This window comes from Eubalaena glacialis, chromosome 8, assembly GCF_028564815.1.
Source record: "Eubalaena glacialis isolate mEubGla1 chromosome 8, mEubGla1.1.hap2.+ XY, whole genome shotgun sequence".
In the NCBI taxonomy this organism is placed as follows: Eukaryota; Metazoa; Chordata; class Mammalia; order Artiodactyla; family Balaenidae; genus Eubalaena; species Eubalaena glacialis.
The window spans coordinates 116,097,668-116,116,207 of NC_083723.1; the positions used below are offsets into that span (position 1 = coordinate 116,097,668).

At 41.1% G+C, this 18,540-nt stretch overlaps 1 protein-coding gene across 3 annotated transcripts in view; it reads left to right on the plus strand.

Annotated features, from left to right (window-relative positions):
- Positions 1 to 18,540, plus strand: part of AGK (acylglycerol kinase) — a 126,041-nt gene that overhangs the window by 59,087 nt on the left and 48,414 nt on the right. For all 3 annotated transcript variants that reach the window (XM_061198110.1, XM_061198112.1, XM_061198111.1), the window contains 2 exons: positions 12,439 to 12,478; positions 15,101 to 15,180. In XM_061198110.1, coding sequence (XP_061054093.1) covers positions 12,439 to 12,478; positions 15,101 to 15,180 — 120 coding nt within the window. The remainder of the gene's footprint in view (positions 1 to 12,438; positions 12,479 to 15,100; positions 15,181 to 18,540) is intronic.

The following is an 18,540-nucleotide window of genomic DNA, read 5'->3' on the forward strand; positions in this document are numbered from 1 at the left end:
CAAGTGGTTCCTCAGTCCCTTCATTCTAGTCTCGGCCATGAGTTAACTTGTTTCTCTGTCTCGCCTGTGTCTTGTCCACTGGTGATTATGTCTGGCTTCTGGAGCTTTGCTATTCAAAGCGTGAGCCATGGTCCAGCAGCACAGCTCACTCCTGGGAGCTTATTACAAATGCAGAATCCTAGACCCCAACCCAGACCTGCTGAGTCAGAATCTGCATTTTAACTGGATCCCCAGGGGATCTGCGAGCACAGTAAAGTTTGAGGAGCACTGCTCTGGAGGTGTGATTCCAATCAGGTTTAGTGTTTTTGGCAAGAAAGCTTCACAGGCCCGTTGTGGATTTCTTACTGTATCACATCAGGAAGTACGTGGTGTCTGGTTGTCTTGCTTTTGGGGACGTTAAGCTTGATCAGTGGGTTCAGATGTGATCATCCTGACCCACCTGTTAGAAAGTTGAGAAGTCGATTCTGAGAGCTCCCTGGGGCAACATGGTGGTGAGGAGGGCAGCTAGATGGATTTGAATGTCGACTTACACCTACCAGTCTGCGACCCTGGACAAGGTGCTTCAGTTCTCTCTCTGTAAACTGGGCATCATGGTGGATGCATCTCACTGGGCTGTCATGCAGATTTTCTAAGAACCGGACCTGACACACAGCAAGCTCTCCATCAGAGACAGCGCTGCCTTTCCACTTTTCCTTCCTCATTAGAGAAAGCATCATAACAAAAATGTCTTGAGTGGGGCCTTGCAGACTGGGTGGGACAGTGTTCTAGGTGACATTCATGACTTGAATGTCACTTCTAGGTGACATTCAGAAGTGCACAGTGTATTTTTGGAGATTGGCGAAGAATCTGACTTCACTAGAGTTGATTTTTTCAGTAGAGTGGGGGGAAAGCCAGATTGGGGAAGGCTTTGACTCTAGGAAGTTTGTAGTATTTGGTGAGCAGTGACGATGCTCAAGGAGAGGGGAATGTTGTGAAGTGGAGTTTAGGACGTTGAATCCGTCTCCCTGCGCAAGAGACATGGGAGGGAGAAAAGCACGGAGACTGGGAGGGCGTGTCAGTGGTTCACGTAGAAGGTAGGAAAGGCCAGAGCCAGAGTGGTGGCGTTGGGGGGGGAAATAAAAGGGCGGTTATGAAGCTGTGGCAGCGTGAGCAATGCCTGAGTGTGGGCGCTGTGGGCAGACAGACTTCTGTTTGGTCTGGGTTTCGCTACTTACTGGCCACGTCAAGTTACTTAATTCCCTTAACCTCTGAGCCTCATTTTCCTTATTGGTGAATGGGGACAGTGAGGTCTGTTTAGCAGGTTACCTGTAAGGATTCAATGAGATGGTGCATGTCACGTGCCCGGCTTAGAGTTGCCACTAGATAAATGCTGGCCGTAATTATTACTAGATGATTGGGTGTCTGGCTGAAGGAGAGGAGGGTAGGAGAAATCATTTTTTAGCTTCAAGTCGAGGATAATTGGTGATACAGAAAGAGGAAGGTTGCCAGGGAGAATTGGTTTAAGGAGGCGGTATTACATTCCCTTTTAGATGTGTTGAGTTTGAGACCCTGACAGGATGTCCAGGGGTAAATGTGTCAGATTTCAGGGGGAAATTATGCAGGAGCCACACTTGACTAGACCTGTGCTATTTCTTTTGGTACAGATTATGGTTCCAGTAATGCCTTGTGCTTTATTTCTCAGTATCTCTGCGGTTTCTGACCAAGCAGATGTTTTATCTTTACTTGGACATCCATTCACATTAGCCTCTGACTTTGCAGTCAGTGGTCCAGGACCCGGCTGGCTCAGCAGCAGAAGGTAGCAAGGCTCTTCCCCCTCATGGCTTTTCCTCATTCCAGATTTTGTTGCAATTTGAAGAAAGTTTGTTTTGCGTTTTAGCCGTTTCAAGTTTCTTTTCTCTCTCTCTGTCTCTCTCTCTTTTTCTGAGCACAAGCTGATGCTGAAATTTGGAGTATTAATAGGTGCTATTTAAAGAAGTTCATTTATGGGCAATTAAATAACATGCCTGTCAGCCCAGATTTGATAGGGAATGGGGGAAGCTTTTTTTTTTTTTAAGTGCAGTGAAGTTTATTTTCCCTTTCCTTTTAACTCTTTGTCATACTCTTTAGAAAACAGATTTCTTCTTTTAAAAAAATGATGTTGTTTATTTTGCTTCCTTTCTGTGTGTTTTCCATATGTTTACTAGTGGGAGGTAGAGTGGGATGGGGTTGGACTGAGATGGAATGGCAGAGGTATGTTTAAGTTATATTTTGTTTTGTAGATTTTACATAATTTTTAGGGATATTTATATCCATGGTTTTAGCTGCTCCAAGCACTGCAGAGAGAATAATCATAGCTGATGCTAAAATTAACCCTTCTCCAGGTAGTAACTGACATCTCAAATATTGCATGTCCTGGAACTGCAGAAATACTGACAATAGTAGCTACTAGTTTTTGTGTTTATAGGTCAGAAGTTATCCAGATCTGTCCTGAATCTTGCAGCTCAAAGTAAATAACCTCTCTCTGCATGCGATTTATACAGAACACATTGTTGGGTGGGAGGAAGATCGGAAGGGACTCTCTCTTCCTGTGCTTTCTTCCTGAATACCTGTCATAATCTCTGTTATTTGTTTTCTGTCTTTTCTTTTTCTATGCAAATAGGTGCAAGGACCTTGTATATAATTGTTACTCAATGTGTATTTGTTTGTAATTGTATATGCAAATGTATAATGGTTGACAGAACAGAAAGAACTAGTATTGGGGTTGCCTAGTAAAGTTAATGTTACACAGTATGTGAAGAAAAGTATGTGGCATAGAATGTTTAAGTTGGCATGTAGGGTAAAAATGAATGGATGGAAAAAAGAGTGGAAAGTAGAAGAAGTAAATGAACCATAAGAGAATGTCAGAATACTTGTGAGAATTAGGTAGGGGTAGGAGTCATTGAAAAAGTGGCTAGTGGTAGCATCTCAAAGAACGATGCCCTTTAAAGGCAGCCAAAGGCCGCACTTGAGCGTAACCCAGCAGCTAGCCGGAGACGGTCCTCAGACCTTAGCTCCTGCGAATATTAGTACGGCGGTGGAGTCGGAACAGAAATTGGTATTTTAGGGAAAGCTGAGGCTCGAATAAGAGGGTGAAAATTGAATAATTTCATGTTCTAAGAGAAGAAAGAGAGACAATTTAGGCTTCCTACATGTCCATTTCTCTTGGTCAATGGAATGAGGGAATAACCGGCAGAACCCATTTCCATCTCTCTGGCTGATGGAAAGTTCTACAGAACAGACCCAAATGGTTCATTTATTATGTGAGAGGAGCCCTCAGGGGATGCCATTTTTCATTAAGTCACTTCCTATCTTGAATTGGAGAGGAGAAGTTTTGTGGAGAAAACCCGAGGAATTAGAAGGTACTTGAAATATTTAGAAGTAGTGGCATGTTCCACTTAAGCACACATGTATGGACTAAAATGGCTGGGAACAGGTAAGACTGGAGGAAGATAGCTTTTGGATTTCTATATTTCAGAGAGTGAGAAAGAATAAGCACTAGTTCAACTAGAGCTTTGAACAGCTGCTAACCATTATTATAGACGGGGCCTTCCCACTGAGGACAGAGATTGAATCTTTGTCTGGCTAATAAGTGTTCTTGAATTAATGCATAAAGAGTGGGGTCAGATTTAGTTGGGCTTTTTCCTAAGCCTACTTGCAGGAGATAAAGTAATCATTATCGTTATCAGTCGTGAATTGAGGTGACCATCGCAGAGGCATATGCCTGCATGTGTGATTAAAGAGTGGATGGAGATTTATTGACTGCTTTTTGTGTCATTCGGGGATGCCCGTAGAGAACAGAGTAGAAGCAGAGAGTTGCGAGAAAAAAGGCCATTGTTGAGAATGAGAAGGCTTAAGTTCTACCGCTCAGTCTTTGAGTAACTTCTGTCTAACGATGGGCGAATCCCCAGGCCAGAAGTTTCTCAGACTAGATCAATTGGGTATTGTTTAGGAGCTCAAAGGAGATGGCACTGTTGGAGGATTCCCTCGTTAAGTGAACATACCAGAATCACGTGGGGTTTAGGGATTGGCACTATATAAGGGGGGTGTGTGTGTGTGTGGGTGTGTGTGGGTGTGGTGTGGTGTGGTATGCTTTGTGTGTATCTCTTGCTAATGGAATGTCGTGTCATTTGATTGATGGGGATCAGGCTGTGTTGGGGGAGGTTGAAAAGCATTGGACTAGATAATTTCTGAGGACTTGCCCAACCTTAAAAATGTTAATTGTCAGGAAATGGAACTTGGGCTTGGATGGCTTTGATAAAGGCATTTTATTTAGCTTTAAATAAAATACCTTTAAAGCTGTAGAGCTTTAACACTTTGACAAAGAAATAAATAAAGATAGTAAAAACAGGGATTGTAGACCTGAAAATTAGTGTAAATGTTCAGGAAGCCATGGTTAGTAGGTAAATTGATATCTCTGGGGTAAATCACACATCTTATGTATTAAATGGGGTGAAACATATTTTGGCAAAGGCCTGCTGGAAGGACTGACTTTATTGAGACAAGATACGAAAGGGGTTGCGGTATCAGCTCATTCCTCAGAGAAGCTACTTTCTCTAGATTTTTAATTTCAATGCTGACTTATTCATTCTTGCTAACCATGGACTTGACTGACTCCCTCCCTCCCTCCCTCCCTCCTTCCTTCCCTTCTTTCCTGTTTTGGCAAATAACAGTCTTGGGGAAATGCTCTTGACTTGCTTTATATTATTATTAAAAATGTTTATCTTTACGTTGTTAAATATACCTAAGTAAAGAAATCTATCTGGAAGGATATTCCACTCCTAGGTATACATCCAAAAAAACAAAAACACTAATTTGAAAAGGTACAATGCACCCCAGTGTTCATAGCAGTATTATTTACAACTGCCGAGGTATGGAAGCAACCTAAGTGTCCATCAACAGAGGAATGGATAAAGAAGATGTGGTATGTGTGTGTGTATATATACATACATACATACAGTGGAACACTGCTCAGCCATAACAAAGAATGAAATTTTGCCATTTGTAGCCACATGGATGGACTTGGAGGGCATTATGCTAAGTGAAATAAGTCAGATAGAGAAAGACAGATACCGTATGATATCACTTATATGTGGAATCTAAAAAATACAACAAACTAGTGAGTAAAACAAAAAAGAAGTAGACTCACAGATACAGAGAACAAACTAGTGGTTACCAGTGGAGAGAGGGAAGGGGGGAGGGGCAATATAGGGTTGGGGGGAAAAAAGGGTTATGGGATTATATGAAATCATGTGTGTGAAACTTTTGAAAATTGTAAAGCACTGTAGAATTTAAAGAATCATTCAAAAAAAAAAAACCTTAGAAAATGATTACTGTTTTCATTGTTCTCTTGGAGTTTCTAATCAGCATACTATCCATTTTCTTCTATCCAAATGAACATTCTTCAGGCCTCAAAGATCAAGCATTCTTGTTTAAGGGGCTGCATTTCTTCCGGCTTTGTCACATGCCTTTCTCTTAGGCAGAGACAGTCAGCATTTTCCCATGAATGACAGAGGCTCACTGCAGCAGCCCTTACCTGCTTGGGTGGGGAATTGGAGGTGGCATGGGCTTGAGGAGAAATCTGTAGTTTGAAAGAGCTTTCCCGTCTTGCACACAAGACAATCGCTTCTCAAAGGTTCATTTTCATCTTTGCTTCCGTTCCCACTCTATCCCTACTGACAACCAGTGGGTACCACCACTGCAATATAATGATTAATTATTCTAGTACACTTTGATAAGTAGAAGTGGATGTTACAAACATCTAAACTTGAAATCTGTTTTGTGTAAAGCAAAAACTGTGTTTGCATACATGAAGGGAAAAGCTGGTGGTGGAAATTGCTGTACAGTTTGCCTCTAGACTATAGTGGGAAGTCTTTTTTGGGAAATAGGATGGATCCATGTGATTTTTCTCTCCGTGTAGAGTTGTTATTGAAATAACAACTTATTTTGCAGTACTAAAGTAATAAATAAAACATTTATGGCTCAGAATAAATTGAGAGCATCCCACTTCCTGTGGTAGCAGGCATGTTCATATTCTTTTAAAGCCTCAGGCAGGGTGACATCAGCAGATTTGTTCATTTTCTAATCCAGAAGCTTGTAATTTCTTTCTGTCAAAGAACCCGCATTTTAGTACTGAGCAGACCTTCAGGGACTCTTTTTGATATGACTGCATTTTGTAGCACCTCTTTTAAATTGTGTTAAGCTTCAATTCTCTCAGGAGGCAGCATGCTGTAGTGGAAAGAGCATGGGCTTGGAATTTATATACAGTACTTTTTTTTTCCTGGTCACAGGGTCTTCGTTTCACAATCAGATTCTTGACTCATTAGCAATCTGGAATTTCTGACACCAAACTCAGCCACTGGGACAGTTCTTACGGTGCTTCCTGGTGTACCAAAAGGAGTTCTTGACTTAGCCTTTCTAGAGGGTTCTAGTTCCATTACCCTCTCTGGCAAACATACACACGTGCACGTGTGCACACACACACACCTCCCTGGGTCTTCTTGATCCAGTAAAGTTCCTATGACTGTTTGAAGTTTCCCCTCCTCTCCTGTCCTGCCCCACAATGAGCCCTCCTCTTGCCCTTTGGTGGTCATGACACTGAAGAACCATCCCAGCTGATCTCTTGGTTCAAGAATGCCAGATACTCCTACAAAGAATAACCTTCAGTTTATCCTTCAGAACAGAGTCTGCCTGTCTGGGCACAGTGAGTCAGTCTCTCATGTTCAAACATTTGCCACTTACTTATTAAACAGTTATTTATTGAGTATCTTAGATTACCTACAAGAGTCTGTGCTCTGTACTGTGGAAGAGAAAAGGGTGAATTATCCATGACTTCAAGACAGTTATAATCAAGGAGGAAAGATACGACAAACAGCTTTGTGTGTGGTGAGGTAAGGGTGTGGGTGGTATTGTTTGGCCTTCGATTTTTTTTAAAGGGAGCGGGGATAAAATGACCACATCCTTGGAGGGGAAAAGTGAAGTTCGCTCTGTCTTTTAGGAACAGCAAGGCATGCAGTTTGCCAACAGTAGAGGCAACATCAAGAGCATGATGGGAGATAAGGGAAAGGTGCTTAGCCTGTTTCCTTGCTTGTCCACCACATCTTTCCTTTGGCTTTGAGATGAGGTGCAGTCTCCATTTACTTGAGGGTCATTTGGTGTTCTCTATGGAGGGTCCCAACGTGCAGGGTATCTCTTCCTGCTTCTGCTTTCACCTACTCATGGAGATGATCTTATCCCCTCTCACCCCTCTTATTACCATGTGTATCTTTAGTCAGGAGCTCTGTCTGGAATTCCAGATGTGTATTTCCAGCTGTCCCCTGGAACCTTCCACCTACTCTCTCATCACTCTCTCAGATCGACCAATCCAAAACTAAGCTCACCTTCCTCCCCCCTCCACCTGCCCCTCCTCCTGCCTTCCATCTCTGTGACTGGTACCACCCTCCCCTGCCTTCCACTGGAAGGTCAAGGCAGAAGTGTGGGCACCATCTTTGACCCCTCCCTTCTCATTGGTTCCCACGAGCCAGCCCTTAAGTTTACCTCCCAAATGTCTGCTCAGTCTGTCCTCTCTCCACCCCCACTACCTCGGTCCTGGTTCTAGACCTCATCGCTGACCTGCCTTCCTGAAGAATCCTCCCTGGGCTCCCTGGATTCAATCTTACCTTTGACCCTTGCCCTCTTGACACTGCAGCCAGAACGATCCTTCTACAATGGAAACCTGATCATATCAGTTCTCTTCTTAAAATCCTTTAATGGCTTCTTACGGCCCTTAGGATAAAATCCCCATTCCTTAAATAGGTTAAAAAAGGCTCTTGGTGGTCTGGCCTGTACCTGGCTCCTCCCTGGCTTGCTGCCTGCAGCTGTCCCGAACTGCTTTCAGTTTCCTACCTTGGTCGTGATCTAGCGCTTGCAGGCTTCTCACATGCTCTTTCCTCTGCCCGCATTCTCCTCCCTATTTTTGCCTGGCTACTTTTTATTTATCTCCCAGATCTCAACTTCACTGTCCCTGTAAAAAGTCTTCTCTAATTCCTTCAAGACTAGGTTAGATACCCCTATTATATGCCCCTTTCATGGTGCACATAAAAGTCACATCATTTGATGATTGCCAAACGAATTGTCTTTCTTCCCTTCTAAAGTGTAAACTTCATGAGGATGGGGAATGTTGGGCTTATTCACTGGTATATCCCAGACATCTAGCACAGTGCCTGGCATATTGTCTATCAAGAAACATGTCTTTTACTATATCACTGATATTTACCAAGAGCTATTCTTTGCCATTGGATCGATCCTAAGCTTCTTCAGGTCAGGACCAAATCTTGTTCATGGTGCTGTACCTGGCACTTTGTGTTAAATAAGTTTGTTTCACCAATTACTTTTGGGAGCTTTATTCCACCTGAACTTATTAAAAAAAATTATATGAATATAAATCTTAAGAGTTATATTAGACGAAACTAGGGAGTAATGTGATAACTTTAATAAATGTGCTATAATGTATACATCCAAAGGAGTATTGCCTATTCAGTATTGTCTGAAATTAAGAAGAAAGAGCATTAAGGCACTTACTGTAGGGTTAGGTTGGCATGGGTTTGAAACCCAGCTCTCCTGCTTCTCTGAGCCTGGACTTCCTCATCAGTAAGATGAGAATATAATGCCTGCCTTGGCAAGGTTGTTGCAGAGATTAAAGGTTTATGAAAACAACTGCCATAGTGCCTGGCACCCAGTAGTTGTTCTGTGAATTTTAAGTTATTTTCTATTCCACCAATGCAGCCATTACAGAAAATGCTTTTGAAATTTCTTTTTTGAAATAGTTTTTAGAGCTTTCTGTAGACCATCAGAATATGTCAATAGGAGAAATACTTTTTCCTTTGAGGATACGTTTGATTTTTAGATACAGTTTGGTTCAGAGAGCGTGATCAACATAGTTAATACCATTTTTGATATTTAAAAAATTAAGTGTGATTATAATGAGGATTTCTTTTGTAGTGTCTAAATTGGTACATATTCTGGCTTTCTCACAGGTGGCATCGGCAGCATGCACGTTCCATTAGGCACATTAAAATCCAGGGAATTAACTATCAAAAAATCTATTGCTATTGAATACCAGGCTGATACATCAAGCAGTATTAGTAAGCTCGAGAGAGCTGAGATCTTTAATAATATACTTCATCACAGGTTTAACCATCAAAATTTTACTTCTAGCAAAAAAGAATTGAGGAAAAAAATGATCCAAGGTGCTACCCATATTCTTGTGTATGTTTGGGGGTCTTCTGTTTTCAGCTGGGTCCACAGGCATCAGTGTGGCTGATGCAGTAAGGAAGATGGTATCTACTAATGACCCAGAGGAGCCTGGTGCCCTCAGAGGCCTGTCCCTCGTAGGAGGAGGAGGAGCTGCCTGGGGGAAATGGACAGGGGTGTAGAGATAGGCACTCGGCTTTTATAGAAGCATATACTTGTACAGAATAATCCACAGGATGTCTTTGTAGGTTAAGAGAGTGGAGGCACAGGTCATTCTGTCTACTAGGAAAAACACGTTGAGGCAAGTGGTTGCAGGAAGACAGTCCTGTGAGGCTGGAAGTGGTACCCCAGGCAGTATGGAAGCTAGACTGAGGGTTAGCCGAGCCCGGAGGAATCCGGTGACAATGCTCAGGTGACTACAAGGAACCTAGTTTTATTTTATGATCTGGCAGTTACTGAGGGCTCAGTATTTTACCTCGTCATTGTACAGAAGGGCATGAGTGTGAGGGATCAAGTCAACTATAAAGGGTTACTGACATGTTAATTATTTTTAAATATTTTACTAGTTTGTACCCTGAATTAACCTCATCTTGCATGTGTGTATATTTTGTTGATGTTAGAATAATTCACCAAGAGCAGTTGATGGAGGGGCATGCGAAGAGAAGAGCAGAACATGAATATTTGTGACTCTTGGGTGGGGGAGGGGAGAGGAGCTTGTAGGACTCCCTTTGCCGCAGGGTAGTAGGGAGCAGTGTCACTCAAGCAGGGGGACTGAACCTGGCTGTAAAGGCGCCTTGTGGGGTAGACCTCACAAGGGATCAGTCCCCCTAAAATCTTCGTTGTAAAACTGTATGTGCTTTTGAGGTACTGGTGTCATAATTGTAATGGACATTGTCATTGCCCTTAGGTTTCAGGTGGGCAGCAGAGATACTTCCCCTTAGGGAAGTATACTTCCACTTTCTCAAAGAAGCTGACTGCTCTGTGAAATCTAGGGGTCCTCCTCCAGCCTGGCTATGGAAGAAAAATCCATAGCCTTTGACTGCAACCATGGCAAACAGCAAAATGTTGTTTAATTTTTTTAGTTCAAACTTAAATGTCAAAATTAGATTTGAATTACTATAAAAATGTAAAATTCAAGGTCTTTGATGTTATGAAAAAGGTCTAGACAGAAAATTTAAGTGAAATAACACTTTTCTCCTTTTAATTCTTTCCTATAAATTGTTTATTGGTCATGTTTTCTGGGTATTAGTTTTCTTAACTGTTGTTAACCAGGTTGAAGTTATTATCTTAGCAGTGCCAGCAACATGCATTAGAGTTGACTCTTACAAGGAGAAGATTCTGGAACCCAGTAGGCAGTCAGCCATTTAAAGTGCTCTTAAGGTATAAGTGGCACAAACACATTTTAGAAAGCTTTATGCTAAATAGATGAACATATTCTGATAGAGTGTTTTTATTTTTGCAAGGCAAAATTTTGCCTCATGCCCAAATTTTCTGTTTATGATATAATTGAGTATCTGACTGTGATATAAAAAATAAGAGATTTAGATCAGCGGTCCCCAACCTTTTTGGCACCAGGGACCGGTTTCGTGGAAGACAGTTTTTCCAGGGACCGGGTGTGTGTGGGAGATGGTTTTGGGGTGATTCAAGCACATTACATTTACTGTGCACTTTATTTCTATATTATTACATTGTAATATATAATGAAGTAATTATACAACTCACCATAATGCAGAATCAGTGGGAGGCCTGAGCTTGTTTTCCTGCAACTAGATGGTCCCATCTGGGGGTGACGGGAGACAGTGACACCCGAAGTGTGTTGCTTATGTCCAGTCTACTCCGTAAGATGCAGCTTAAGTCACTTGCCACTCACTGATAGGGTTTTGATATGAGTCTGCAAGCAATTGACTTATTATGGGTCTCTGTGCAGTCAAACCTCTCTGCTAATGATAATCTGTATCTGCAGCCACTCCCCAGTGCTAGCATCACCGCCTCAGCTCCACCTCAGATCATCAGGCATTAGATTCTCATAGGGAGTGTGCAACCTAGATCCCTCACATGTGCAGTTCACAGTAGGGTTTGAGCTCCTATGAGAATCCAAGGCTGCCGCTGATCTGACAGGAGGCGGAGCTCAGGCGGTAATGCGAGCGATGGGGAGCGGCTGTAAATACAGATGAAGCTTTGCTCGCTCACCCACTGCTCACCTCCTGCTGTGTGGCTGGTTCCTAACAGGCCACAGACTGGTACCGGTCTGTGGCCCGGAGGTTGGGGACCCCTGATTTAGATAAAACACTAGCAGAAGCAACTACATATTAAATTTATTTCTGGCAAATGACCTGAATAATTTCTACTGGATAAGAAAAAGGCAGGGTATATGCATTCATTTTCTATTGCTGCCCTAACAAATTACCACAAACTTAGTGATCTAACACAACACAAATTTATTATGTTATGGTTTTGTGGATTAGAGGTGCAACACAAGTCTCACTGGGCTAAAATGATGGTGTTGGCAAGGACAGCGTTCCTTCTGGAGGCTCTGGGGTGAACCCATTTCCTTGCCGTCACAGCTTCTGGAGGGTACCCACGCTCCTTGACATATGGCCGCCTTCCATCTTCAAAGCCAGTGAGGTTGCATCTTTCTGACCATCCTTCCATGGTCATATTTGCTGCTGAAGCTTCTCTGCTTTTAAGGACCCTTGTGGTTTGATTGGGCCCACCTGCATAATCCTGGATTCTCTCCTTATCTCCAGATCCTAACTTAGTCACATCTGCAAAATCCCTTTTGCCACATAAGATAACATTTTCAGGTTCTGGGATGTGGACATCTTTTTTTTTTCTTTGGCCGAGCCACGCAGCTTGTGGGATCTTACTTCCCCGGCCAGGGATTGAACTGAGGCCCATGTCAGTGTAAGCGCTGAGTCCTAACCACTGGACTGCCAGGGAATTCCCAGATGTGGACATCTTAGAGGGAGGAGGGATTATCATGCCTACCATAGTATGGAAACCTAACACCGGGTTTCATTCAGAGAAAGTATTTTTCAAATGTGCCCATGATTTGTTACAGGTCTTAAGAAACTTTGACTTGGGTATTTTATAGGGAAGAGTTATACATATTTTAAAAAATGATGATGATTTGCTTGGATCTGAACCTACTTATTAAAGCTAACATTCATTCTGTTTTGTTTACTTTGATAGTGATAACCTACTAAGGAGAGCAGCCTGTCAAGAAGCTCAGGTAATGCCATTTAATATGAAACAATTAAAACCCGCCTTATCTCCACTGTGCAGAAATCTCAGGCTGTTCCAGGGGGACTTGCACAGCGCCTTGCATCAGTGCAGCTTGGCTATTTTTTCCCCACTATCAGGGGATGAATCAGGCTGCCAGCCAACTCTGAATAGAACTGGAGGAAGTTAACAATCTGGTGAAGAGCAGTTCTAACGCCCACCCCTTTAGACTTGTTTACTTCTGGATTAGTCCAAAGAACACAGAACTGGACTGGTTGGGCTCTGGGAATTTGTTCATGTCTGCAGGTGTCCTTGAAGATCTGGCTACAGCCTGAGTCATCCCTAATCCGAATAACCCCCAAGGATATCAGTTCAGAACAGGTGTTACCTCTCAAAGTCAAATCTTCTTAAAACTGTTGATTCATATTTTTAAAGCCTGTCTCTTTAGCACAACTGATTCAGACCCTGTCCCATGATATTGCACTTAAATATTCATCTATCTAGTTATAGCTGAATTGTTAATCCTTTCAAGTTTGAGGCCACATTTTTGTTCTTCCCTCCCCTCCAAATGTGTACGTTATACATTGCAGATTAATTTGCATGACTGAGTTGCCTTTTTGTTACGTCATTCAGGCATACGATGTCAGAAATACCAAAAAGGAAACATGAAACTAAAAAATGACAAAAGGCATGATGCATTTAGTAGGAGAGGTGGCTGGCAGACCTCGATGTTTGTTTTTGAAATGTTTCCGTGGATGACAATGACAATAGATACAATTAATAAATTCCTCTCTTTAGTGATTCCCTAACTGTTCTAAATCCGTGTTTTAAGAATTTGATTGCTTTGTTGTTTTATCTCTTATGGCGCTAAGTTGTTTTGGAAATCAATTCAAATAAACTTTAATATTAAATTTGAGGTGATCTTTACCCCAAGCTAATTTTCCATTAGCAACTGGAAAATCCTCTTGGGAGGGGAGGCCTTTCCCCCTTGAAGGAAGAGTGGTCACGGGGTACTCCCTTTCTTGTGCAAAGTAAATACCTCCACCTCTGTTCTGAACTCCATCTCTTACTTTTCCCACTGTTCTAATTCTCCACTTCCCAACACCCATTTAGCTCCTTCCATCTGGAAAAAGGAAGCGAATTCATCCTTATAGTCTCCTCCCTCTAGTTACTTTTCCTGTCTATGTCCTTCCCTTTTCAGTCTAAATTCTTGAAAGAATATGATTTTTTTTTTTTTTAAATCTCACATAAACTCACCTCATTGTAGTCTCATGTAAACCTGAGACATGAGTTGCAGGTAGATAAGAGTTCTAGAGGCTAAAAACCCAGGACCAGGAGGAATAATCTAGAACTGTAGATCTGGAATCTGGCAGGTTAATTAAATCATTTCTGGCCAAATTCCAGAAGTAGTATGGATAGAAAAAGAGCAAATTACAATATTTAGAGATTTGGCAGCAAAATGTTAAGATCTAACTCAGTAAGAGTGAAAGCAGAGTAGTAATTATAACGTACACAGAAAACTTTTTACAAAGAAATAGTATGTCTTTCTGAAGTATTTAGAAATAGAAGTTTATTTTTTTTAAAGCAAGAGATAGACAATGGTGACAAAGGATCTCCAGTGGGCTGTCAGGGAGGTGGTAGAGTTGGGGTCAGTTACTTAATAAAAATCTTGGTATAACTTTCATTTTTCTCCTATCTTTACTTTGTGCTTCTGTACTTAATTCTACCTTCTTGGCCCAGACCTACTTCCCACCATCTAAGACTCGCAATTTTGCCCTCTGTGGGGTTTTCCTATTCTCATTCCTTTTATAGGAGGACCACCTCCTCCTCCCGTTAGTTCCCATTTTCACTCCTCACATCTAGTCCTCTGGGTGTCTTAACTCTGCCTCATCACTTATTAGCTCTTTAGAGCTGATAGAGTAGAAGTTTGGAGTTTGATATAAATTCTAGGCTTGTAATTTATTAACGCTTTGACTGACTTAATCTTTCTGAATCTTGGCTTTCTCATCTATAAACATGGGAATATTTAATACCGCCTTGGTTTCTAAGAACTAAGAATTAATATGCGTGGAAGTGGCAAATACTAGGTGCTTAGTAAATATCAATTACATTTCTTTTCCTGTACCAGTTGATGGTACTTATCAAGGTTGCAAAGAAAGGAGGCAAATAGAGTATTAGATTTATTTTTTATGTGTATAAAGATATGAAGATTAACTGGTAACATGAAGATTCTTCATGAATAAGCTTTAGTAATAAGTTAAAAGAGAAAAAGGTTATATTCTGAAAACTAAGACAAATTAAACTTCCCTTGTGACAGACTATGGACTTACTGGTTGTAATAAACCTAGTCATATCTTACAGAGAAAAGAAAAGTTACTTACCTTTAGTAGGTCAATGAAGCAGGGCGTTTTATTACAATATAAAATTCAGCTTATTTTCATTAAATAAAGGTGCACTTTTATTGTTGTTGTTTATGGTGGGGTTGTCAACATGAAATCCGGAAAGAACATTTGTTTCCCCAGGGTAGACACTGTATCTGCCAGAAGTAAATTCTTTTGGAATGAAAGAATATATGTGCTCACTAACTGAATAGAAGGACATTTACTGAAAACTTTTCTTTGTTCCTTTTTAGGTGTTTGGCAATCAACTTATTCCTCCCAATGCACAAGTGAAGAAGGCAACCGTCTTTCTCAATCCTGCCGCTTGCAAAGGGTAGTTCAGTTTGTGATTTGTTATAGATTTGGTTTTTCTAAGGGGAAAAGAGGCACAGAATACTAGGCAGCTGGTTGGATTGTGTGGAATTGGAGCTACTAAGTTCAGTACCCTTGTAGCAATAAGATTCAATTGTAATGTAGAAATCACGGTTAATCAGATATAACTGTAAAGCTAACTGATGCCTAGCTAACTGGTCTAATTGAAGTTTAATAATTATTCCAGAATTAACACTCTCAAATCAGTTTTATCTGCTTGGTGGTAGCCCCCTTGGGAACAACTTCTGCTGCTGTGATGTAAATTATGAGTCCATATCTGTTACAAGATGTTCAGAGATGGCCAAAAGCACTGTGGCCTTGTGAGGTCAGAAACATTCTTTCCCAAAGTGGTGAATGTAGAGTTAGGTCTTGGAGGTCAGTCAAGGGAGAACACTCAGTCTTCCCGACTGACGAAATGGCCCATGGGGCGGGAGCCTAGAGACAGGAGTGCCGACTAATGTCCTTTGCTGTGTCACAGGGAAGTCTGTAAACTGGTCTGGTTGGCCTCGAGGGGTCATGTGAGGCAACTGTGAGAATTAAGATGTGAAGAATAGTTGGGACCTTGGTTGACAGTCATGTGTCCATGTTCATTTATTGTAACAAATGTACCACACTGGTGCAGGATATTGAAAGTGAGGGAGGTTTTGTGTGTGTGTGTGTGTGTGTGCATGTGTGTAGGGGAGCAGGGGGTATGTGAGAACTCTCTGTATTGTCCACTCATTTTTACTGTGAACCTAACAACTGCTCTAAAAAATAGTCTATTAATTTTTAAAAGTACTGTAAGCAAAATAAAAACTTTTTTTTTTTACATTGCTAGTTAGGTACAACTCTCATTCAGTTGGAAAGGTAAATAAAAAGATTTCTGGTGGCTTTTAGAAGAAATCATTAAAATTTAAAATTATTTTTTAAAAATAGTAAGAATGAAAGGGTTGAGGGGGAGAAAAAAGTGATACCTTTTATTCTATCTAATGGCCAGAACAACTCTTTTTGTCCTGACTGAGGAAAAATTAATAAGTATGTATTAGATTGGATTCTCTAAGTTCGAAGTCAAATGACTTTAAGATAATAAGAACAACAACAAAAAGCATAGTTGGGAGTAGCTTCTAAGTGGTAAGGTTAACATTGGAGAGAAACGCAGGGGCTCTGAAATAAGTTTCTCTAGTCATTTCTTGGGAGGTAGTGTGTGTGGCTTCACAGATGTGAGGGCTAGTCACGCCTTATTTCTTTTTAATTCATCAGTTTAAGATATTTACCTACAGATTGTCTAAATCAGCTCCATTACTCTACCTAATTGAATCATATTTGCCAACCTTTGTTGGAGCCACTTCCCGCCCCCCTAAACATACCAGTCATAAGGCCTCTTGTTCATAACCAACACTGAACAAAAATATCAACAGAGGTTCTAACACAACACAATCAAAATACCCAAGATAACTAAGTAGTCACTGGTGGCCTGTGGGAGAAGCTAGCAGGGAACTGGGTGTATACTCTGTATCCTCTTCTGCTCTGTGATACTGCCGGTGTTGCTTAACTTCTTAAACCCTCAATTTACTCATCTGTAAAGTGTGAAAAGTAATAGCGCATGCCTTATAAAAATTACCATGTAATTCTTTAGGATTAAAGGAGGTAATGCCTATAAGGTATTTAGCATTCTTTCCATTTCATAGTTAGCACTTGATAAAAGAAATATAAGCTGCTGTTCTTGGTATTACTGACCTGTAGGCTGGGTCAAAAGGTTCACTACTTGGCTCTCCCACCCTTGGATCTCTCCTTTTGCCTCCGTTGTTGTAACTGTTCCAGGTCCTATTCCTTTAGAGATCTAGGAAGTTAGTAACTTGCTAATTCTCTTGAAATATATGGCAGTTTGTTTAAGCTATAATCAGTCATTTTGAGTTCCTACTTGAGATATTTGCATTTTTTTTTTTTTTTTAAATCATCACCTTTTTTGACCAGGATTCTTCATTTATTTATTTATTTATTTTTGGCTGTGTTGGGTCTTCGTTTCTGTGCGAGGGCTTTCTCTAGTTGCGGCAAGTGGAGGCCACTCTTCATCACGGTGCGCGGGCCTCTCATTATCGCGGCCTCTCTTGTTGCGGAGCACAGGCTCCAGACGCGCAGGCTCAGTAATTGTGGCTCACAGGCCCAGCTGCTCTGTGGCATGTGGGATCTTCCCAGACCAGGGCTCGAACCCGTGTCCCCTGCATTGGCAGGCAGATTCTCAACCACTGCACCACCAGGGAAGCCTGAGATATTTGCATTTTTAAAAAATGAATAAACTTTTTTTTTTTTTAATTTTATTTATTTATTTATTTATTTATGGCTGTGTTGGGTCTTCGTTTCTGTGCGAGGGCTTTCTCCAGTTGCGGCAAGCGGGGGCCACTCTTCATCGCGGTGCGCGGGCCTCTCACTGTCCTGGCCTCTCTTGTTGCGGAGCACAGGCTCCAGACACGCAGGCTCAGTAGTTGTGGCTCATGGGCTTAGTTGCTCCGCGGCATGTGGGATCTTCCCAGACCGGGGCTCGAACCCGTGTCCCCTACATTGGCAGGCAGATTCTCAACCACTGTGCCACCAGGGAAGCCCCTAAACTTTTTTTTTTAGAGAAGTTTTAGGTTCCGTTTACACTTTTACACGTAAGTGTATTTGCATTTTTAAAGGTAGGTTCTTGTTGAAAAGTGTAATACCTTTATCTGCAGGCTAGGGTAAGGAAAGTGTTTCTTTTCTAAAGTCATGGTCCCCTTTAACAAGGTGAATCCCTGCCTGCTTCTAGGAAGCAGCCACTTTGAAACTCTCCAGCATCTTTTTTTAAAGCTTTCACTATTTAACTGTACTATTTTTGTCGTCTTGGCTCTGACCTGACATATAATTTATAATTTATCATGTAGCTATTTCCTTATGTAGTACTAGTTTAAAACTATATTACAGCTTTAGGAAATAACTGTGTTTTGCATTAATAAATAATACATTAACGAGTAATTATTTTGTGTGTGCATGTGAACCTGCAAATTGCTATAGGTATAGAAAGTTTTATTTAACTCTGGTGCTATCTCACCCTTAATTATATAATAAATAATACATTTATTACTGGTAACACTTGTTTTTCAATCTTTTATATGGAATATTAGAAGGAAAAGAAAAATGCCTTCACTTCCACTTTAGAGATTTTCTGTACCTGTGGCATTACATAAAGATGTGAATAAAGGCCCAAATGTTCAAATCTTTTTTCTTTCTTTCTTTTTTTAATTGAAGTATAGTTGATTTACAGTCTTGTGTTAGTTTCAGGTGTACAGCAAAATGATTCAGTTATATATACATACATATATTT